This window comes from Eleutherodactylus coqui, chromosome 8 (genome assembly GCF_035609145.1).
Source record: "Eleutherodactylus coqui strain aEleCoq1 chromosome 8, aEleCoq1.hap1, whole genome shotgun sequence".
Classification (NCBI taxonomy): Eukaryota; Metazoa; Chordata; class Amphibia; order Anura; family Eleutherodactylidae; genus Eleutherodactylus; species Eleutherodactylus coqui.
The window spans coordinates 87506022-87530011 of record NC_089844.1 but is presented as its reverse complement, the minus strand read 5'-3'; the positions used below and the strand labels follow the sequence as shown (position 1 = coordinate 87530011).

General features: G+C 41.8%; 1 protein-coding gene across 4 annotated transcripts in view; it reads left to right on the top strand.

Moving 5' to 3' along the window:
• TANC1 (tetratricopeptide repeat, ankyrin repeat and coiled-coil containing 1) overlaps positions 1–23990 on the top strand; it is a 212609-nt gene that overhangs the window by 70134 nt on the left and 118485 nt on the right. For all 4 annotated transcript variants that reach the window (XM_066575989.1, XM_066575991.1, XM_066575988.1 and 1 more), the window contains exon 3: positions 23248–23436. In XM_066575989.1, coding sequence (XP_066432086.1) covers positions 23248–23436 — 189 coding nt within the window. The remainder of the gene's footprint in view (positions 1–23247; positions 23437–23990) is intronic.

Sequence of the window (23990 nt, the reverse complement as noted above, 5' to 3'; positions counted from 1 at the left end):
GTATTTTGTATCTTATTTGTCTATTAATTCCAGATCTTTGTGGTATCATTTGCTCCAATAACTACGATGAAAGCTGAATATATTTCGTGGTCACAGTATGTAATTCATAAAGTGATGCCAGTGTTGATGGCCTGGCGTCAATCTGTTATAGCTACACTATAAACATACACTGAATAAACTTAAAATTCACTGTAATCTATCGCTTCACCTTTATTAAGCAAATTGTATAAATAGCAAATGTTTATTATGTTGTTAAAATTATAATGTATTAGAATATATTTCCTACATCTTGTTGGCAGACACAGGCAGTTTTATGACAAGCTGCAGCTATAGTAGCGCTAAATGAAGTTGATTCACAGATTTATGCCTTTCTATAAAAATATAAAGGCTGACATAGAAAATACAGAATTTACTGATGGATTCAGAAGGCAAGAGCAGGGAGTCCTGTGATTAGAGGCGTAACATGAAGCTCCTGGGCCCCAATGCAAAACCTGTAACAGGGCCCCCATCTATAATGCTTTATTCATACTACTAGGCTTACTATACGGAGAAGAGAGGCCTTATGGGCCCCCCAAGGCTCATGGGCCCGGGTGCAACCGCATCCCCTGCATCCCCTATAGTTATGCCCCTGTCTGTGATACTGTGATGCTGCCCTGCTCTGTTATTGGAAGTATGTTATGTATATTGGGGACTTACAGCTAATGTAGTTCTCGCATATACACATTTACAAGTTATACAAAGATGGCCCAGTACGTTAATCATAGTTTGTAGAACATATTTGCATAACTGGATGAGAAGCGGATCAATGTAGGTTGTAGGTAACTGGCTGTGGTTGATATCGCACATACAATAATTTGGTAGTGAAGACTTGTGTTGAGAAAACCAAAACAATTGAACCCTGTTTTGAGTCGAACTTTGCTAAAAGCTTGATTTGCTGCCAACCTGAACCTTGGGCAGTTCATCCACTGACGAACCCACTTAAACGACTTCTTTCTTCTTCGTTGGTTTTCTTCCATCTTCTTTTGTTATCTTGACTAACTTTGCTTAAAGGGGTATTCCCATTTCGGGAATCCTATTTCAATGTTTTTGTAATCCCAAAACATTGCATTCACTCATTAAATACTTATTTCCAAAATGCTCTGTTCTCTAGATATTGACTCCTCTGCCCTCTGATTGTTGCCAGGGAAACAGACCACCTCTGGTGGCCAGGCTGAAAATAAGTGTGCATACACTCCTGAGATCCTGGCAATCAGATTTAGGTGAAGGAAGTGCGCAAGCGCCGGCCACCTCAGCTCCTCCGCTATTTCTATCCATAGAAGAGGTGGTCTGTTTCCCTGGCAATAAGCAGTAAACAACCTGGGGGGCAGAGGAATCGATATCAGCAATATCTGGAGAACGGAGCACTTTGGAAATAGACATTTTATGGGTAAGTGTATTGTTTTGCCATTTCAAACACACAAGACCGTGTCTGCTGCAGATTTTCTCTGTGGAGATCGGTAGCTTTTACAGTAATGGCAAACTGTCTGAGAAATTCAATAAATCTCACCCATACGCTATGTAAAAATCCACATAGAATCTGCAGCTAAATTGACCTGCGATGTAGGTTTTTTAAATATGCAGTATGTCAATTTATATGGCAGTCTTGTTCTTTCACAATGCAAAAGTTGAAATCTACAGCATTTCCACAGCAAAATCTGCAACATACCTCCATTTGGTGCTATTTTTTACCACTGCGGATTTTTCCACTGCAGAGACCCATTCTTTGTGTGAACAGACCCTAAATGATTATGCAGGTAAAACCAACATTTACATGGAATTTTGGGCTCTCTTCCTGAAGGTTGTGTGCTCCTCCAAGAGTACAGACAAGATATTAGATAATCTGACACTTCCCTAGTCCTACAAAAGGAATCTTTAGGGAATGTTCACACAATGTTGCCACGGATCTGCAGCAAAAACAGCTGCACAATAGCCGCAGATTCTGTCATGATTTTACAGGTAGATTCCGTACAGAAAATCCAGTGTCCGAATCCACCGTGTAAGCATTCCCTTTGGCTATATTCACATCTAGGGGGGCAAAATTCTCACGTTTTCCATGCACTTACATAGGCTTCACATGGAAAATCCACGGCATTTATAGTAGCAGCAAGGTGAGTGAGATTTTCCATACGTCATCCAGTGCTGTGAAAACAAAAATCCATACCATTTGGTGCGGATTTTGATACAGATCCGCAGCAGATTTCACTCTTTTCATTGAAGGATTGGAGTCTGCTTAAAGAGATTCTGTCATTAAAAAAATAAAAAAATAAAAAATTCTATACTTGCCTATTCCTCCCCCGTCAGTCTTCTTACTGCATCTTCTCCCCACCGATCTTCTCCTGTCTCCTGCAGTCTGTTTGGGTCACCTCACCTCATCCCAAGCCAGCCGGATCTTAATGACGTAGTGTTCACAGCCTAGCAGAGAGTACCAAGCCATTGCTGAGACTGTGCATGCGTAGTATAGGAATACTCATGGCGTGACAGTGCGCATGCGCAGTCTCTGCAATGGATTGGCATTCCTTCCTAGGCAGTGAACGTTGCCTCACTAATGACGTAGTGTAGATTGTCCGTCAGGAAGAAGAATGCATAGCAATGGAATTAGCAAAAAAGAACCACGGCACTGACTCGACCCCGCCAGAAAAGAAAACTTGGGGGGGGGGGGGGGAAGGGACAGAGAGAAATTCAAAAAGTTTCCTTCTCTGTAGCAAAAAATATTCATGCAAAGCCAGCAACGGGGCTATGGACCTAAGCCCCTTCCACGATCCCAATATTATAGCAAAGCTGTGGCAGCATGTAATGATGCGAAAAAAAGCTTCTTGATTAAAGGAGCATATTTTATTGTTTCATAGTATACGGAGAATGGAGTCTGAACTGTGTTTTCACTAGTTTGTTGGCTTGAAAAAGACCTTGTTTGTAGGTCAAAACGTCGCCTCTTTTTAAAACTGTGAAACAATAAAATACAGCTTTGCTATAAGATTGCATAGCAATGGACACATCATAACAAGAGGAGGATCCGGCTGTCTGCAGGCGAGATGACCCAGGGGACTGGAGAAGATCAGCCATGAAAAGATGTAGTAGGTAGACTGCTTGGGTGGAATAGGTAAGTATTGATTTTTTTTTTTTTATGACAAAACCCCTTTAACCCCTTGAGTGGCAGGTTTCCTACGACCCTGTCGTGCCCACCAGGGCAGGTTTTTTAAATGGCCTAATCATTGAATTTCAACTAATTTTGCAGTTGCGTTCCAAGAGCCATAACTTTTTCATTTTTCCATTGACCAGGCCATATGAGGGCTTGTTTTTTGTGGGACAAGTTGTACTTTTTAATGGCATCATTTTTGGGTATATATAATGTATTGCATAACTTTTGTAAAAACATTTGTAGGGAGATTGGGGGAAAAAAAAGAAATTCTGCCATTTTGTTTTTTGGATTTCATTTTTACGGCGTTCAACATGCAGAATAAATAATGTGATATCATTATTCTCTGAGTCAACACGATCCCGGCGATACCAAGTTTATACAGTTTTTATGTTTCGGGGAGGAAAAAAAGAAATGGGGAAAAAAGAAAAAAAGGTGCCATGTCATTAAGGGGTTAAATAATGTACTAACTTTCTTCTCTGGGTCATTACGACGCAGGGATACCACATGTGTGATTTTATTTAACATTTTTTACAAAGTAAAGGGAGACAAGTATTTTTATTTTTTTTATAATTTTTTTTACTTTTATTTTTTTAAACTTTTTTTTCATTTTTGTCTCTTTAGGGGACTTCCACAGGGACCCATCAGGACCCCCTGATCACTTTCCGGGGGTCTGATGGTGACAGCCCTTTACATGCTGCAATGACAGCCCTTTACATGCTGCAGTCAGGATTTCTCTGATCTCTGCTGTAAGAGCTGGTGTCTGGCTGTCCTCTGACAGCCCAGCACCAGCTCTCCCTGCCACAGAAATCATCAGCTTGCTTCTGACAAGCCGATGGTCTCTATGGCAACCTATAAACAAAGCAGGAGACTTAGAAGCAGGAGATTGCCGGCATATCGGCAATATCTTCCTGCTTCTCAATGTCCTGCTTTGTTCTCTGGGTCTGTGCAGGCAGAGCACAATGCCACAGCTTGTGGCATTGTGCTCTGCAGCTCCCATAGTGATATATAGCCCGGAAATCTTCCGGGCTATATCACTATCGGCAGTGGAGCTCTTCCCGGAGAATTTCCGGGCGTGCCACTCAAGGGGTTAAGTTTCGCATTAAAATCCACTATGTGAGAACTCCTATATGATTGCAGTAAATGGTAAGAAGACAGAGTACAATACAGGAGGCAGAGTGAGGAGGACTCGAGGGTGGGCTAATGTCTCACTAGCCGCCTTATGTCAATCAAATATTTGCCATTTTATGTTTAATCCAACTTTTCAAAATAAAAATTCACAACTTAAATGATTTTAATATTTTCTTAAAGGGACATTCCAGTAAAAACTGATACTTTATTATACCTACTGTGGTCCTATCCAGAAATGGCAGCAGAAACATTCAGGTGCAATAAAACGGGTATTTTCTTTCTTTATTCCATCCTTAGTAAGCACGCAACGTTTCGGCCGTAACAAACAGCCTTTGTCAAAGGCTGTATGTTACGGCCGAAACGTTGCGTGCTTACTAAGGATGGAATAAAGAAAGAAAATACCTGTTTTATTGCACCTGAATGTTTCTGCTGCCATTTCTGGATAGGACTTTGGGAACTAAGTGGAAGATTTGGATCCATCTTCTGAATAGTGGCTGTGCAGGGAGAGCCTCCCCTTGGATAAGGGTTTGCTGTGGTGCTGCGGGCGCTTGAGTGTGTTTTGGAGTATACCTACTGTGGTGCCAGGTGTAGAGGGCCAGTTCTTGACCGCCTTGGTGGCACTTTTACCTACGAGTCATGCCTTGCTCCATCAGGCCCATCACTAAGCATCACACGCCTTCAGTTTTTCCACAGTGTTCCTCTCTTAAATTCACTCTCACGATTACTAATGCATTCCTGGGTTTCCATGAGTTGGAGTTCCTGAGTTATGAACGGAGTTGAGACCTTTTCCTCCTGCCCCTGCAATCTTGACTAAGACTTTGTCCTTTAAGGGGGAAAAAAAAAATAATGGAGCCAAAACAAAACTTCCATTGTTTAACGAAATGAACGTTTCAACTGTTTCTGGTTTACTGTGTGATGTTCTGCCCAGTTCTGCGGCTGCGATCAAGTACGACACAACAATTATATTTCAGGCTCCTACAAATGCTAAACAATCGTGCTACACAGGTGATGGTAATATTACTGCCATCAAAGATCTCCCCCGGGGATATGTGTATTGCTCCTGTTTAATTAGTTGTTTGCTCTTTTCTCTATATTGTGTACATTTAAAGCCACCTTCGGCTTTCCAGCTGTTTTAGTACTGCATGTCCCAGCATGCACTGTAGCTACAAAATCCCTACCTGAGGTATATAGTAACATGCTGCTGCAGATATTGCATGAACTATAAGTATAATGTCATACTGTGGAAAGACTTTTCCATATGGCTTATGTACTAAATCCTTGTAAGATCTCATGGTTGATGAAATCACATTGGCATAAAGGCACAGCAGGTCTATTGAGTGCCGTTCAGGACTTGCCCACAGCCTCGGGTGATCTGCACTAATGAATGAGCTGTATGATTGATCTAAGCCTGGTTTGCAGAAGTGATGGGAAATATAATAAGTGACTACGTAATGGCGTCATGTGCTAAATAATTTACCTATGAAACATGAACCTGACTCCTGACCCCTTTCAACTTTGTTGACTTGTAAAATGTTAATACAGGAAATCCAAGAAGCTTCGACATAGAACATGTAGCTCAGTTGATTATGTATGAAGAAGTTTTCATTCTAGGGCACTGGGACGCTCTGTGTCTGCCCTCGAAAACCATACATACTATCCTACCAAGGGTATTTGCCCCCCCCCATCCCTATCAATAGAATGGATCATGCCTAATTAGCATGTCACATGTCTTAAACCATGCTACATAAGATGCAGACCCTTGGAGGTGTTGGCCATAGTTTGTAACGGGAACCGCACGCTATTAGATATACGGGTTATGCCGCTGCACACAAGCCGTCCGTCATGAAACGCAATGCCCTGGCTGTCTACAATGGTGCAAGGAGCACAGTGCCATATATTTATTTTGTAATGGCCATGCCTGGTATAGCAGCTTGGTTCCATTTGGTAACGTTGCTGCCTTGCCATGACCTCTTCAATCAGCTAATTGGTGGGAGTCCAGGGTGAAGGGTCCCTGCCGATCTGATGTTAATCACCTGTTCTGGTAAAAGCCATTTATGGTCATTGTGTGTAATCCATAATTATGGAGACATAGGTCTTCATAGAAGCTCTAATGATTGGATATATTTCAAGTCTATTTCAGAAGTTGCAGCATTTTTTATTTTAGACGCATAGCAGCGGGAGCACCTCCCCTTTAAGCCGGCCATACACCATTCGATAGCTCTTGGCAAGTATTTTAATACATATGGATCAAAGGAATTTCTCAGTTTCCACATAAGTTCATTAAGTTTTTTTTTTTCATGTCGCCGTGTGTAAAATAGAACGCCGTGAAGCACGAATGAAATGTAAAAAGGCTTTCAACACATCTGCATTACAGACCCCGGTGGAATGAGCTGGTATTGATCATACGGAGTACATGGATTTTGTTCCTTTTAAAGTCTAATCCAGCTCTTGTGCATTCTTGCAGCCGGCTTACATTACACGTCTTGCATGTTTTTATGTCCCCTTTTTATTGGGACTGGCAGGAGGGTCAGATGGTTCATTACAGCATTCTTTTTAGCCCTTTATGGATTCGTGCTTGTCCGGGCCTCATAAAACACTAGGTCTGTGGGTCACTTACTGGAGATTTCCTCTAGGATTTAGGAAAAGGCGCTTATTACATAGATCTGCTGAGACATTTGATAAGTAGGAGAGCCTTTACTTGAGGAGGTCTTTCCTGGCTTATCTGCTGGCTCAGAATTTAGGGTGAATTCACACCTGCGTTTAGGGCTTCCGTCTCTCTGCTGCGGTTTTGGAGCAGAGAAACTAAATTAACGGATTTGTTTTTTTCTCTCCCATTGATTTCAATGGAATTTCAAAAAAAGGGAAAGCCAACAAAGACTTATTTGCTTCCGGGGAAAATGGGGAAAAGAACTAATCAGTTTATTTACTTTTTATTTCTGTCTCCCTGCTTGAAAAACAGCAGAGAGACGGATACCCTTAACTGAGCCCTAGCAGAGGTGTGAACTCACCCCAACTGATGCCTAACTGTCAAAAAATAGATACTTGGCTTTAGTTAGCCATCCGCTTTGATCTGTTTTTAACAGATACTTTTTTGTTTGTTTGAGGCTTCGCTCACATCAGCATCGGAGATTCCGTTCGGAACCTCTGTCGCTGATTTCTGCTAGAAGGCACAACAAAATCATCCCGTAAATTCTGGCGAAATGCCGGACTGCTAACGGGAAGTCCAATTGACCCAATTATAGTCAATGGGGGTCTGTTCGGCTAGGGGGTGCCGTTTTCCTGTACCCCAAACAGAGCAGGAAAACAGAACTCTTTAATACTGATGTGAACGAGCCCTAAAATATGGCTATATGTGCAAATGTACAGTTGTGTTTAAAGGGATCTGTTAAATGGGACACAAACAGAATGGCTTCCATTTGTGTCCGTTCCCCATGAAGTACAATGTGAAAAGAATGAAGACGTCCATTATGTTTCTCTTTTTTTGGACTGGGTAAAACAAATGACCTGCAGGTGAGTTCTCTTTTTTTTTTTTTTTTTTTCATCCATGAGAAAAACAGAAAACAGATGAAGCCAACTAAAATCGATGGGGATTTTATTGGATTGTGTCTTTTTTTTTTTTTTTGCTCTTGGAATAAAACTGAAAACAAAATGCTGATGTGCACCCAGCCAAAAGCACTAAACTTTTGTGAGTCCCCATTAGCATTTTCCCTCCATTCAGGACTTCTCTCTTAGTTTTTAGAGCAGAGAAGTGGAGAAAAGTGGAAGTAAGACCACTTTCACATGGCCGAGAAAATCGTGCGAGATGTGTGCATTGTGAGCCACACAAATCCTGCATGAATGTAAACCCACGTCTTCTGAATAGGGTCATATACACGAGCAATTATCTTTCCCGGATTGCAGTGCGGGAAAACATTGTGCTGTGTCCTATCTTTGGGCGTTCCCTCAGAATGCCTCGACTAATGTGCCCCTTAATCAGGCCTTGATGGTCTGTCCTAATGATAAGCCATCAATGTTTAAAGAGGTTTTCTGGGTCTCAGATATTGATGACCTATTCGTAGGCTGGGTCAATATCAGATTAATGGTGGTCTGCTGCTCGGGACCCCCACAAATCAGCTGTCTGAAGTGGTCATGATGTTCTGTGAATACCGCTATCACTTCACTGTATTCCAGGCATAGTGCTGTACATTGCATAGAGGCTGGATCTGGTATTGTAGCTCAATCCCAATCACTCTAATAGGACTGAGCTGCTTTCAGTCCAAGTGATTGATGAACATGGCCTCACAGATCTAAGGAGAGGCCGTGGTGCTCACCTGATTGCCATGGCTATTCAATCAGCTATTAAATCGGGGTCCCGATTGGCGGACCCCCGCTGATTTGATATTGATGACCTACCCTGAGGATAGGCCATCAATCTTAGTAGTGGAAAATGCCTTTAAACGGGTTAAGGTTTCAGCAAGAAGTTAAGTATTGTATATTGAAAGTTATAGTATTTTACCAATATATTTTCATTATCCATTCCTATGGAATTTTAATAGCTCTGCTTGCAGTCACTTAATAGGAAGCTTCATTTTTTTTAACTTCCTGGTCATGTGATCACACCGCTGTGCGGTTTGTTCAAATACTGTTAGCAGTATGTCTTGTAACCAGCCATGCGCCTGTGTGTCCATCACATGACCAGGAAAACTTTTTATCCACTGGGAGTAAGCAATAAAAGTTTTCACTAAATGTCGGTAAACACAAATCTTAAACAAAAAAAGTTGACAAATTGACCCAGATTCGGAAATGTTGTAAAAATCTAACTTTGTGCCATAAAAAAATAGCTATTTAATTGAAATGGAACATCCCTTTAATTCCCGTTTACTACTACTCATTCTTAATTTTATAGTTCCATGAAATAATAATCTCATTTTGTCTGCTCTCTCTCTTCTGATTTTCTTTTAAAATAAAAAATGTCAAGTATTTCAGCAATTTGCAGTGATTGATCACTTGAAATACCGATGTAGCCTAAGGCCTCATGTCCATGGGGAAAATCAGGCCCGCTACGGATTCTCCATGGAGAATCCGTAGTGGGTCTCTCCTGCCCCGCGGACATGAGGCATAAAAATAAGAATTAACTCACCTCTCGCCCACTCCGGATCTTCCCTTCCCTTCGTCAGTTGCGTGCCCCGTGCATGCACCGGCCCGAAGAAAAAAGATCCGGCCGCGACGGAGAGAAGATGAAGCCGCGGCGAAGGGAAGATCCGGAGCAGGTGAGTAAATTCCGATTATGGTCTCCCGCGGATCCGGACGGCTTCCATAGGCTTCAATAGAAGCCTGTGGGAGCCGTCCCCACGGGAGACCCGCACGAAAATGGAGCATGGTCCAGATTTTTTCATGCTCCATTTTTTTTTTAAATCACTTTTATTGACCATCCGCAGGTATTTATCTACCCGCGGGTGGTCAATGCATCCCTATGGGATGCGGATCCGCGGGCAGGAGAAGAGTTAAAATCCGCTGCGGATTTTAATTCTTTTTTTGGCCGTGGACATGAGGCCTAAAGCTTCATATCCTGATATATTTCTTATGATAACAATTATTTTGGGGCTCTTTTATTATACATATTAATCATTGCATTCTTAATTACACACATGAACCATTCCAATCACTAAATGTTGGCAAAGTCAATAAACATAATCCTCAATCTTGAATAGATCGACACTAGTATCATTATTCCTATGGTCTCGATTGCTGAGGTCTGTTATTGGCTGCAGTGATTGTGGCGTCCCGTAAACGGGGGCGGGTCTACAGCCTGTACAGAAACGAGTGTGGAGGTCTGAGCAGCACCGCGAGACACAGTGGAAGCAGAGAGAGGCGGAGTATATGCTTATTTGTTGTTTTACGGTATTGAGGAACTTGTTGTAAAAAAATGGTACAACTCAGAATACCCCTTTAAACTGAATCTTGTTTTGTGCCGTGACCATAGCAATGTACAACCAACAAAGCAAAAGTTCATAGGTTTTACAAAATGTGACTTTTTTTTGCTTAGTAAGACTAACAAAGTAATTTTGTAGATATACCTTTTAAGGGCAAACAAGAAATTGTTACAGCTAGCTTTCGAAACCACTCTGTTTCCTCATCAGGCTGAATTGGATATTTGTGAAGGAATATATATGTGTGTGTATGTATAGATATGAGAGATTTATGGTCTCTAAATTGATGATAGATGGAGACCAAGCCTCTGAACTATCCCTGCACCAGATTTCTCAGATATCCCACTCCGCCATAAAGCTCTGAGAGTTAATCATGCACTTATTGAGAGTATCAAAGACAGTTATAAGTTTGTATTTCCAAATTTTTATGTGTCGTTGAGATTTAAAGTTGCCTTTTTTAATGTAAGTGCAAGTTAATCACAAAATGCCTATGCCCATCCTACATATAATTCTTATATTTAATATATAATATTATAAAAAAAAGTGTGTGTATTTTTTACTGGTTAAGATTTAGAACACCTCAATTTTCCATTTTTTTTTACATTAAAGATAGTTCAAGTCCAGCCAGTGATATGAAATATCTAAAGGTTCAAAAGTAAATTAAAAACACAAAAATATAACATTTTAACCTGAAACGCAACACTTGTCTGAATTTATAATTTTAAGCAAAGGGCTTTTTTTCAGGAAACGCATCAAGTGGGAAAATTGAGTTGCTCCACAACTTTTGACCAGTAATGTAGAATATGCTTCTTCAGATACATCTCATTATAATCCTGATGGTGAAAACCAAAGTGGCTTTGAAAGCTTGCTGTAACATCATGTATTGTTAGCCACTAAAAGTTATCCTATCTACAAGATTACTTTGTTTCTCTTACTGAGAAAATTTACATTTTGTTCTACTGGCTAACATTGTACCAAATTTTTCTTTTTACCAAACAATAGATTTTTCTTCATCCAATACTGGGATGAGTGTTGTATTTCCAACTTAATGGCATATTTACAAGGAACACCATGAATGAGTAGAAATGCCAGGGCTGCTTTAGAGCTGACCCATGAACCCTATCGGACATAACTGGGTAGCTTTGCCTGGTATTGCAGGTTAGTGCTATTCACCTAAGTGGGCTAAGCTGTTTACCAGGTGCAGTTACACCCATACAAATCTATAGTGGGCGTCTGACACACCATAGAATGGATGGCAGCCCTTCTGTTCACCGGTGGGAGTTCCCGATAGTCGGATGCCATTGAGCATTCATTGATGGCCTATTTTCATAATTTTAATTATGGCGCATATAATTCATTTTAAGGTGAAAACCCCTTCATCATACGTCATCTAAAGGGGAGTGTCCCAATATTTGTTTTGCAGTTTCTCATTAAAAAAAAACGACAAATCTGAGATGCCAGACTGAAATAAATAACCGAGTAGGGACATGTTTCAATGAAAAAAATAGGGAAAAAATGTGTTTGAGCAGTGAAGAGAGAAAGATCAACTGTTAGGCCCAATGTCCACAGGCGGATTTGATTTGTTGAATCCGCACGTGAGATCCGTATATCAAGCTGCCCATCGGGAAGCATTGGGCATCTGTATTTTATTTAACACCTGTGGATTTGTTTTTATTCGATATGTGGATGCCACGCGTGGACAATAAATCGCTGCATGCTCCATTTTACCGCCAATCATGTGCAGATGTTCTCCATTCATCTCTATGGGAGCTTACAATCTGCAGTGCATCCGCAAATACATTTGCGGATCTGAAGGTTAAAATCAATTAGGGAGGTGGGGTTGCAGATTTTTTCTGTGCGGGAAAAAAAACGCAATCCGCGATCTCCCTAAAGCAATAAAATATCAATTTATTGATGGCTCGCAGTGCATTTGCCGCATGAAAAATCTGTGCGTGTCGTGGACATAAGGCCTAAGTCTATACTTTAGTTGACAATTAGCCAAAACATCCAACACAACCAGCCTCTACTTAAACAACAACTGTCATTCAATGCCCATTGCAAACAATTTTGAAACTTCGATATCGGACATCTTTTCTCTGTGTAGAAGCTGCATAAAGGGGTTGTGTTAGGAAGCCAACACCTGTCCTTATATAACATATTACAGCATATGGATGCCATGGGGGTGAGATGTCTCCGCTTGGTAATCTGCTGTCCATGTATTACATGGAGGAACATTTATCTCAATGGCTGCCTTATATTACAACATCGGGATAACTGCAGCGGCTTCAGACAACCTTTTTAACAAGGGTAGCATTATGAAGGTAAAATACTATGACTGGGGCTCATGGGAAATTGTTAGCCCATACTTCGTGTCTCGGGACAGCTTTGCAATTTGTATAGATCTTCTTCAATGCGATTTCTCATACGAAAGGAGTGAAAAGGACAATGACATGCCAGCCCACAAATGTTGCTATTGAGGTTGTCAAGCAAACTTAAGGCCTTATTATATGTAAAGGCTAACATATGAAATGAGCATTGAAAATTCACGTTGTATTTCTGTGTGTTTTGTTGTCCCATATATCTCTTGTTTCAAAGAAAAAAAATTGTCAGTAAGTATAAGAAAAATGTGGCACTCCTTTTCAGAAGGAAGTTGACTGCTGAGTGTCTCTCCAAGTTCATCAGCCTCTTGAGCACACAATGAATGATTCTCCATTCAGTCGGCAGAAAGGGAATGCAGATGCCATTGTACTCATATGGGGTCTGAAAATATTGACTCTGTGGCCTTGGATGTTTGTGAGGTGCGTTACTCAGGAGATCTTTTCCTGTTGCAGTAAAGGTATGGGGCGCAGATAAAGTACCCTGAAATAGCAGAGCGGATATAGTGAGCATATATGATGCGACAGAGCTGAAACATCCCAGAAGTTGGAGGCACGCCAGTGGAATTTGTGAGGTAGCTGTGAAATGCAATCAGTCTGTTAACGTGAAAAAATAATGGAGATTCGCCTAGTAGAGCACAAAAGACGCGTAAAGGCTTTGGAAATGCCATTCATTATTCCTTGATATAGCAAATGTTGGGAGTCATTCACAGCAAACTGACTGCACTGGTGGGTGGCATGGTGAGGCATGCACATCCCTGCCCTTTGGCCAGGGTTCTAAGATATAGGCTTACGGCAGTGGACCAAATCATTGCCTCAGGCCAAAGTTCTCTAGTCTGTATAAATGGCACTTTCTTGTTACTTGTATAGCGCCAACTTGTTCTGCAGTGCTTTCAAGTACTTTTATTTATTACCCCCACCAAGCTGGGTACTCATTTTACCGACCTCGGAAGGATGGAAGGCTGAGTCAACCTAGAGCCGGCTACCTGAACCAGGCAGGGATTGAACCCGCAATCTTTAGTTCGTGACAGATTAGGACTGCATTTCTTCTGCTTTGGCACTCTGTGCCTCATGAGGCTCTATAATCTTCCTAATCTTCTGTAAACGTTCTAAAGATATCATGATGTTGCTTACCCATATTCTGGGATATAAATGGACCTCCCCACTCTGATTCTTCATTAGCTTTAGGCATATTGCTGAGCTCTCTCTATTATGACCACACCATTATACTTCTCTGCTCCGATAATATTTGGGCATAATTGAAAAGCATTTTAATCTGTAACTTGGGTCAATAGATAAAAAGAACTTTCTTAAACGTGAATCGCCCTGTTTTCCACGTGATGCTGCACGGCCAGAACTTCTGAAAAGCATGAATAGAACATTTTGAGATCTTGACACCGGGGCATGTGCCCATTGACCCAGCCACCCACGAGATAGAATCATTATGCTACAGTACAAGTCATTTCAGATGAGGGGGAAAGTATCAAAAAGATGAAATCACAGAGTAGCTTATACATTTCTTTTCCTCGCACTTCAGCGGGAGGATGTAGACGTAATGGAATATGTGCTGTGCGCCAAGACAGATAGAACAAAAGAGCTAACAACTCTTTGCAGACTCATTAAATCCCAGAAGGAAGAAAATGGGAAAATGCTGTCAAAGTCACAGATCATCTGTAAGTTAAATCAAAAGAAGCTGTCAGAGACAATAAAATGCTGTGTAGTTTAAAAAACTAAACAAAAAAACCCCAATTGATTAGAGGATGCAGCTAGTCCTGCACTAAAGAGTTTACACCACCGCTTGCTTGAACAACTTGTTGGTCTTTGAAAGTTATTGATTTGGACAACAAATCCAAAATGAATGGTCAAGAATTGACAGATCGGAATCTGCTTTATGGGACCTGGTCTGGGTGTCTGATGAAGTTATGAGCACGCTATTTGGTGGCACATCTGTGTCATGAATGACAACCAACAGCCGGAAAAATCAAACCCAGCAGATTGACCTTACCACAGATATATTCCCTCAGTTAGTATCTGTGCACTGTTGTGTCACAGAAGAAAATACACTAGTGCACAGGGGCTGCCACGAATAAAATGACCATTTCTCATTAAAAAAGCTTGGATTCCATGGGTTTGACCCTGCGCCTTCCAGAGTGATGTCCATGCAGGATGAGGGGATCCATCACTGAACATTGGCATTATTTTCTGGCCACTCAATGTCAAGGTGGGACTTTGATTGGGCACCACCACCACACCTAGTGAGTGGTACTCTCATTCCATCTTTTTCATTATATAGCTCTCACTGGTATACATTTTTAATTGTGTGTTTCTACTCTTGTGTCAAAAATAGAGATTAACAGTTGGCAGAAAATGTGCTTAAGGGATCTATTTTTTTTTTTTTTTTTAATAACTGTCTGCAATCTTAGCATATGGTCACCTTAAGTTGTGGCGCTGATGCCAATGTCTATAAAACTTGTCGGAAGTCTGGCTGCGCCTTCTCCTCTCTCTACATTTAGAACACATGCCCATTTGGCCGAGCCAAGTATGCATGTGTATGGGGTGTTGAGTGAGATGCAGTAGCCACTGAGCTCTAGAATTATCTAAAGTCTACAGGCATCCTCAAAGGGTTTTTTGGGATATAAAAAAAGGTTAAATGGCCTTAAAATTAAGAAAAACTGAATACTCTCCTATAGCAGCAGCCCCCTGTTCAGTGCCGCACCTCCGATTCCCGCTGCAACCTCACAGAACACGTAAGAAATGGCAGACGGTCACTTGCTATTCATTGTGCACCTGACTACTCAACTGATATACAATTGGATTTCCAGAAGACACCCAGAGTGTATAGGAAATGAACAAATATGTGCTGAGGGAGCGAATGCTCACAAATCACAGACTACTTTATTACATCACAACCGAGCTTTATATATTGGGTAGGCAGGCTTATTAAAAGCTAACACTTATTGGTTCATCTGATCTCCTATACCCGCTACGCACATACAGATACAAGAAGTGAGACAGTGAGACCAAGGGGGCAGCGGGGAAAGTTGCAGCCTAGCATCCAATTATACTCTGTTCCTCAGCTACCCATATGGGAGACTTATAACAGAGTAGGGAGGGGTAGAGTGAGTGAGTAAGGTAAGGGGTTTTAGTAGGTGAATTCCACTAGAGGCTGCTGGTACCTGGTTACACAGTATATCTTCACTATGACTAGCATCACGCAGCAAAAGATTAGATACACAGCAGAGCAGACTGCATCTACAGACAATTAAGTTTATACTTAGCGAAGTTAATAAAAGGTAAAGTTAGTATACAGTAGCTACATTTCATTTGTTAGATACTTATGTAGTAACAGAACATGTTTCAGCCGTCGGGCTGGTAACAGAGAAATAATGGCTTATAAGTCCTTGTACCACACAACCACTCAGAGGCTTCAGTGGCCATAGAATAATCGCTGCTGAATCCTGTGAGTGGCTGAGCGGTAACGTGCATAACGTACGGCACATGACTGCCCACCTCCTCTTCCGGGTTCTGTGCGATGGGCACCGGGGCTGCGGTAATGGATGCACGTCTATTTATGAGGTACCGGTACATTCAAATTCTAGAAATTTACTTAACCCAGAAAGATGAAACTATTGTCCCTTCTCAACATAATCTCCCTCTTTTTTACAACATTGACGTCCTGATTGCATAGCTGCTGCGATTGCTTCTTATAGGGGTCTGTTTTGTCCACTGAAAAATCGCTGATGCAAGAGCGGAACGACAGTTGATGGAATGCAGGCACCATTCATGCTGTGATCGTGTCAAGATCGCCTGACACATTGACCAATGATCACAAGGGCGCGTGTGTGGCAATGTTGGCAGAACTCTTTGGAGGAAACTTTCCACATCTACAGGTCTGCATGCAGGATTGTGTGCACCGATCTTATGGACATGCCAACTCTACGGACAGTTTCTTCCACAGTCAATCGACAGTCCTCCATAACCACTTGCTCCACTCGCACAATCATGTTGTCGGACCAGTTGGTGCGTGCCAGAGGCACTTTTGAATCATTCCTATATGCCATTCGGCCTTCTTTGTAATGTCAGACACCCAAACACACATTTTTAATGTCTGCTACTTTCACTGCATGCCTCAAACAAATGATGACGAATGTCGATGGGTATCATTCCACGCAAGAGAAGAAAACCGATGATTGCACGCTGTCCTCGGAACATGAATGTTGTCATTTTAAGTATTGAAAATTGTTCTAACTCTATCCGCTGTTATGTGGGTTCTGTGCATCGGATGATGCTGTCGTCTGTCGCACTCACCCCCAGAATGTCCGCGTCTTCTAAAATGTGTCCCGTGTTTCTATCTGGTCCTATTCTCAAGAAAATGAGGAGGTCTTAGAACCCGAATGCACTTACAACAGCTATAATACAATGTTCTTTGCATGGTTGCTGTTACAATGCGGCAGGAACCCTGTCAATGTTCAGTGGTGTCAATAACTGCAGTCTCTCTCTGCCTTGAACCTCATATTTCATCCACTTGGCTAAAGGGATAGATATCAATGATTATTTCTCCTATGGTTCAAGATCATGCGCACAAGCCATACATTAGTGCCACCCTGTTCAAGATGTCAACCTTTGCCTGTAGAAGGTTTGCATTATTGCCCTTCTTCATGTGATAAACATTGTTGCACAAAGTCTTGGCATATATTATACCCGTAAAGAACACAAGGATTGTAGCCGGAATGCCTTTGTGAAGCCAAATAAAACACAAGTGTAACACAGAGAGGGGCTGTACATTAGGTGCTATTTATTTCCCATTTTCTACTCAAGTTTTGTAAATCTTTCATCGCTTCCTCCAAGTTCAGATGAAAGTCTTCTCTTTAAATGAATTCCCATGAATCCTGGGCTGAATTAGTTTTCCTATACAAATGGATTTCGGATTTCCCTTTCGCTTCCCTCCCCTCCACCTTTTATTTTCTTCCTCTTAGTCGTAGGTCTTATATTCCCATCTTTGCCTGTTTTACCGTCCTTCTGGGATATTAACTATGATTTTATGGGATTCCTTTCAGTGTAGTTTTGCTGGCCGAAAACTGCCTTATTCTTAACATGTCAGGGATACGTTAGAAACTTAAAGGGGTTGTACCAGCATTTGAAGTTATCCCCTATTCACAGGATAGGGGATAACTTGCTGATTGGCAGGGTCTCACTGCTGAGACCCCTGCCGATATCCTAGTAACATAGTATGTTAGGCTGAATAAAGACCATGCCCATCTAGTTCAGCCTCTTTCAACCCTCCCACCCACCCCTCGTTGATCTAGACGAAAAAAAAATCGAGCCAATGAGGGAAAAAAATTCCTTCCCGACTCCATAATGGCAGGCAGAATAATCCCTGATCCACCTACCTGACTCCAAGACCCGGATCAACAACCCTGCTGGTCACCTAATGTCTATATCCTGTAATATCGGAGCACTCTAAAAAGATGTCTAGTCCCTTCTTAAGCTCGATTTTTGACATCACAATGTCCTCAGGTGGGACTGTCACATTCTGTTCTCATGTCACTGCAGGGGGTCTCTTCTTCCCCATAGTGACATGCCTATGAATGGAGAGCTGGCTGAGCGCTGTCAGCTCTCCATTCATTTTAATGAGGCTGACCGAAATGCCTGAACCGGTGCCACTCAGGTGTCTGTGCAGTCAATTGAAAGTGAATGTAGTGTTGGTGCGCTTGTGTGACCATCCCTTCATTCAGTCTCTTTCTTACTGCGGGGATGCAGTAACCCCACAGTGAAGAGGACGGGGGACGCAGGAGCTCTGTTCTTGAGATTGGCGGAGGGCTCACTGGTGAGACCCCCACCCATCTGCAAGTCATACCCTATCCTGTGGATAGGGAATAACTTAAAATTCTGGTACAACCCCTTTAGGACATGGTTATTGATTGTTAAAAACTTTATCATATTGGAAAAAATGGCTGCTTTCTTCCCAACAGCTCTACTCCTAAACGTGGACTGTGTCTGGTATTGCTGCTCACCCCCATTCAAACAAATAAGTCTGCGCTGCAGTACTGTACACAACCCGTGGACAAGAATGGTGTTTGTGGAAGAAAGCAGACATGTTTTTCTATTATGAATTAACCTCTTTAACTTTCTTTTGGTTGTTTTGGAGATGGTATTGTTAAACCTATCAGACTTTATATTTAGTACATTTAAAAGGAGCTTAAAGGGGTTACATGAGATTTGGAAAAATGGTGTTATGTCCATGTGCGGCGAGCCAACTGCGGGGGAGACCACGGGCATAAACAAGATGGCGGTCACGGGTGACTCTGTGATCTCTCTCCACAACATGGCCGTGAAGAGGCCTCGCGTGGCAGTTAACAGATTTTGGTCCTGATGCTCACTTTAATTTTGGTCCGAGGGTCACTTTAATTCAGAGAGAGGGACACTGCAATGAGTGATTCCCAAAGTTTCCACTAATGCCTCTAATGGAATCTCCTGACACTTCATAGTATACAGGGTGCACAGAAACCCCTCTTGTTATATAAAGTGGGATACAAAATGGATCTCAAGTGCAGAAAATGTGATATTGCAAGAGCAGATTGATTCCATATGTTTTGGAGATGTACAAAACTCTGGTGGCAGAGACTGGTTACTATCAATGATACTTATAAGGTTAACGTGAATGCTGTTCCCTTCCAATATAGGGAATCGTGCTCTGTGCAGTCAGACCACGTGCAAGAGTGGTAAAAACAACTAAAAATAATCAGTAGGCAGTTTTTGTAGCCTGCTACCTGCAGAGTCGGGTAGGGTAAGATGTTGGTTGATCGTGACGCCTGTTTGTATATTGGTAGGGACTCATTCCAGACAAAAATAGCAGATACCAAAATTTGTGAACTAAACAATAATAGGGATAGTAGTCCCAGCTCTCCTGTAGTGTCATGTGTGGTATCTCAATGCAGTTGTTGTAGGTAGTGGGAAGTACCTCAGGAAGCAGACTTTAGATGAAAACCATTCCAAACTTTATTAGGAAAGTGGTCTTTGTTCTCATAGCAGTTACATTATTCTCAGTATGTTGTCCCTATTTAGATTACAGATTCTACTTGCATCATTCACTATAGCTTGTTAGTAGACTGGAAAGGGTTAATTGCTGTCTTCTAATTCTCCCTCCTCCTAACACTCCAGCATAAACGTGATTTCTTCTCCTTTCTCCTCTGTTTTCTCTCTTTCTCTACACAACCTATATTGGCTAGTACTCCCATTTGATGTTAGTCTTCCCACCACACAGGCTAGAGTAGATGGTCGCCTTTTTCCTCCCCGGTCTCTATCTCAGGCTCCTCTGGACTAGACACTTTACAGGCTTCAACTAGGCTGGCTAATCCCACCCACTCTCTGTCTTTTATACTCTCCCCTCTAACCAATCCTGAGCCAAGGGAAATCTCTGCACCCAATCCCAGGCTAGCTAGGGGTGACTGACGGGCTAGAGCAGACTAGATTACATTTTGCACAGTCATACAGTGCTAGGTAGTAGGAACACCAGAAATTAACACATTATTAACCATTAAAGTCATATATACCTAATTTTACACATTTCCACACAGTTGTTAGCAGCAAGGGCAGGCGTTGGAATGCTGGAGGCAAGTGATGAAAGGACGAGAGCGTAACTTGGGTGGCCCGCTTCTGTGACTCAAGGCAGCATAATTTGCATATACTGCAGGAGTTATTAAAAGTTAGTATTAGCAAAAATGGAATACATTCTTGTTCTAATAAACATACGTGCAGCTTTTGTGTAATATGGCAGGGAGCGCCGTGGGAACTGTTTAAAATGCATAATGCTGATGACAGAATCCCTTTAAGATATTGTCTGTCAGCAGATTCGCCTTAAACAGGACACTAGAACAATCTGATAAATTATCTCTTACAGAGGGAAAAGAACTGGACCACGAGGAAGTATAATTGAATCAAATTTAATATGATCTGGTATAGTTGGTACAAAGCACAAAGGCAACGAGCGAGAAGGGAACAAGGTCTCATTCACACTGGCGTATGCAATTTTGTTGCGTGAAAAGTCCTCTGTTTTCACTGCATGTATTTGCGTCTTTGGTGCTCATGTTCCTCTTTATCGTCCGTGGTGCATTCGTATGTTATCCATTTTTATGCATACAAAAAAAAAAACTGGGAGAAAGCTTAGATGATGCCAGCTGTGTTACAACGCACAGAAAACGGGGTGCACAAAAAGTAAACTTCGTGAATAGAAATGCTAATGCATATTCGCTGTGTTGTTTTACACACCCATAGACATTAATGGGCAATTTTTGGTCTGTTATTACGCACCATAATAGGAAATACTGCATTTTTACATGCAACATTGCTCTGCATAAAAACAACGCACTTCCAGATGCACCAATTTAATTTAGGGGGTCCGTGTGCTGTCCATATTCAATCAGTAAAAAGTACAGACTGAATACAAACCGAAAATACGTGTAAATGGGCCTTGCGTTCCAATACAATAATTCTGTATATATTTGGGTTACTATGTGTTTATATGTAAATATCCTTGTTAGTTTGTTCCCTCCTGCTATATATAATATAATGCTGTTATAAATGGATGTTAACTAGAGATGAGTGAGCGTACTCGGAAAAGCACTACTCGCTCGAGTAATTTGCTTTATCCGAGTATCGCTGTGCTCGGGTCTGAAGATTCGGGTGCCGCCGCGGCTGACAGGTGAGTCGCAGCGGGGAGCAGGGGAGAGAGGGAGAGAAAGATCTCCCCTCCGTTCCTCCCCGCTCTCCCCTGCAGCTCCCCGCTCCGTGCCGGCACCCGAATCTTCAGGGACGAGCACAGCGATACTCGGATAAAGCAAATTACTCGAGCGAGTAGTGCTTTTCCGAGTACGCTCGCTCATCCCTAATGTTAACTTTTGACATCACATATAAATGAAAATTCAGCAGTTCTAGCGCCAGTTCTACACTGACTCCTTGGGGATGTCAGACAGCGAGTTACTTCGGTGTATTATGAGTCAACAGTACAGCAGTACACTAGGCTAATCAATAGTACTGCGATAGATAGACTGGAAAATTGCCGTAAGCTTTAAGTGAATTCTCTGGTTTCATTAGGTGATCAATTGATTAATTGTTTAAGGCCAAATCGGTCACCAGCAATGAGCAGCAGCTGTCCGTGACCTCGTAGTGATGAGCACAACAATGCCTATCATGTACTGTACATCATTATATGTACCTCTCTCCAGGCCTGTACCGGATTAGGAAAATATGGCTGTCCTTTTCCCAAAAAAATAGCCATATTCCTGACTGTAGGCTGTGCGTTATTGCAGCTCGGAGCCATTCACTCCCGTGGAACTGAACTGCGGTAATGCACGCAACCCATGTACAGGTACGCCGTTGTTTTTGGAAGAAAGCAGCCATGTATTTCTAAACCTGGAAATAGACACGTCTGCCACAATAAATGACTTTTTTAAACTAAGACAATGAATATTAAAAAAAAAAAATCACATCTGAAATGAATGGGCGAGGTTGGATTTATTTGACCTGTCCTAGGGCAATTCTGAAAGGGCCTTTGTGTTTCTGCCTCCATACCATATGCGGCTGTGATGGACAGATTATTGGGGTTCTTTTAGGAATAGCTGATTTTCTGTGAGCTGGTTAATTTTTCAGATTTTTATGGTCTCTCTGTAGGGCCGCATAAAAGCTTCATAGAGTTTTATCATGCGGACCCCATAGCAGTCTGCAGGGCCATACCTTTTGTAAATCTGATTTCAGGCAGTGATCTTTCCTGTGAATTTCATAGAATTAAAAAAACAAATACTACAGATCTCTCCTTAAAGCAATATACCCAGGGGGGAGAATATCTTGGTAATGCGGTGATGTACGGAGGCACCATACAGCGATACATGGAATCGTAAAGGCTTCGAAGTGAATGAGGCCTCAGTCACATCTGGCTGTCCTCTTGTGAAAATGGAAGATCCATTGATTTTATTGTTAAATAACCAGAAGCTTCTACTTCGCTAGTCATCAGATCTATAATCAATATGATCTACATATTTTACCATTCTTTAAAATAATAAATACATCTTATTTGTATAGCGCCAACTTATTCTGCAGCACTTTTGCTTTCAAGTAATTTATGACCCCCCCCCCCCACCAAGCTGGGTACTCATTTTACTGACCTCAGAAGGATGGAAGGTTGAGTCAACCTTGAGCCGGCTACCTGAACCTTTAGGGATTGAACTTGCAACCTTCAGGTTGTGAGCGAGAGCTTAGGACTGCATTTCTGCTGCCTTAGCACTCTTCGCCACATGAGGCCATTATTTCAACCATACTCTTAGTGACTGTTAATTTGTTGTTAGCGACTGATGAAAACCATTGGCATCCTCTAGCAGAAGGACTGACCTGTCAGAGTAAGATTTGGGAGTTATTGATACAATTAACCTTGCTTCCACTGACTTAACAACTTAATGTTTCTTTTTCTTAATTACCAGACCGACCTTCTGGGAGGCAGGACAGGCGTTAAATGGCGTGTTTTGTGATCGCCATCACTTTGGTCTGACTGACTTGTATATGTCCCGAAATCAATGAAGTAGCATAGAAACTGATAGTTTATTTTAGTTTTTATTATAAAGATATCTAGAAATCTGTTTATTAATTTTCATGCATTTTTTTTCTCTAGTTGAGGAAAATTCGCAACATATTTTATTCACTGGTAATAATGTGGATTATCCAGTCGTTAATCCGGGCATCCAGGATGATCTCTACAAACTGGGCTTCACTAAAGGAGTTTCTGTCTCTCTACCATCATCTCCACTGCTTCCTCGCCAGTCCTACGCTATGCAGCAAAGAGCTCCCAAGAAATCACCAGGTATCGTAACGTGACTGTTTACTTATATATTTTAAAAGATATTCTTACTCTACGTACACTTTGGATGCTCACAATTCTCGTTAAAATAACATCTTTAGTGTGCCTTGTCAACGATTTCCTTATGCAAAAAATTTTTCCAAGTGACCTTATGAAAAACTTAGACTTTTTTTTTTAAACTCCAGATAGGAAAACTTTGAATTTACCCTTGTGTCACGGTAAAGCAGTGCTTGTACAGTGAATGGCAGGCGACAGAGCGGCCAGCAGGGATGCGGGGAGGCTGCAGGAGATTTCACTCCCCGCTCTCCCCACCCCTCTCCATTGACTTAACATAGCGGCCGTTCAATCCTTAAGGCTGCTTTTTACACTGAACGATTATCGTTCAGCTCATCGTCCATCGTTTATGAAGCATAAACGATGGACGTTGAGCTGATCGCTTGGTGTAAAAACAGCTGTTCAGTACTGAACTGCCGCTATGTTAAAGGGGTTGTCCCGCGCCGAAACGGGTTGTTTTTTTGTTTTTTTTGTTTTGAGCCGGATCTGTGGCGGAACCTCCA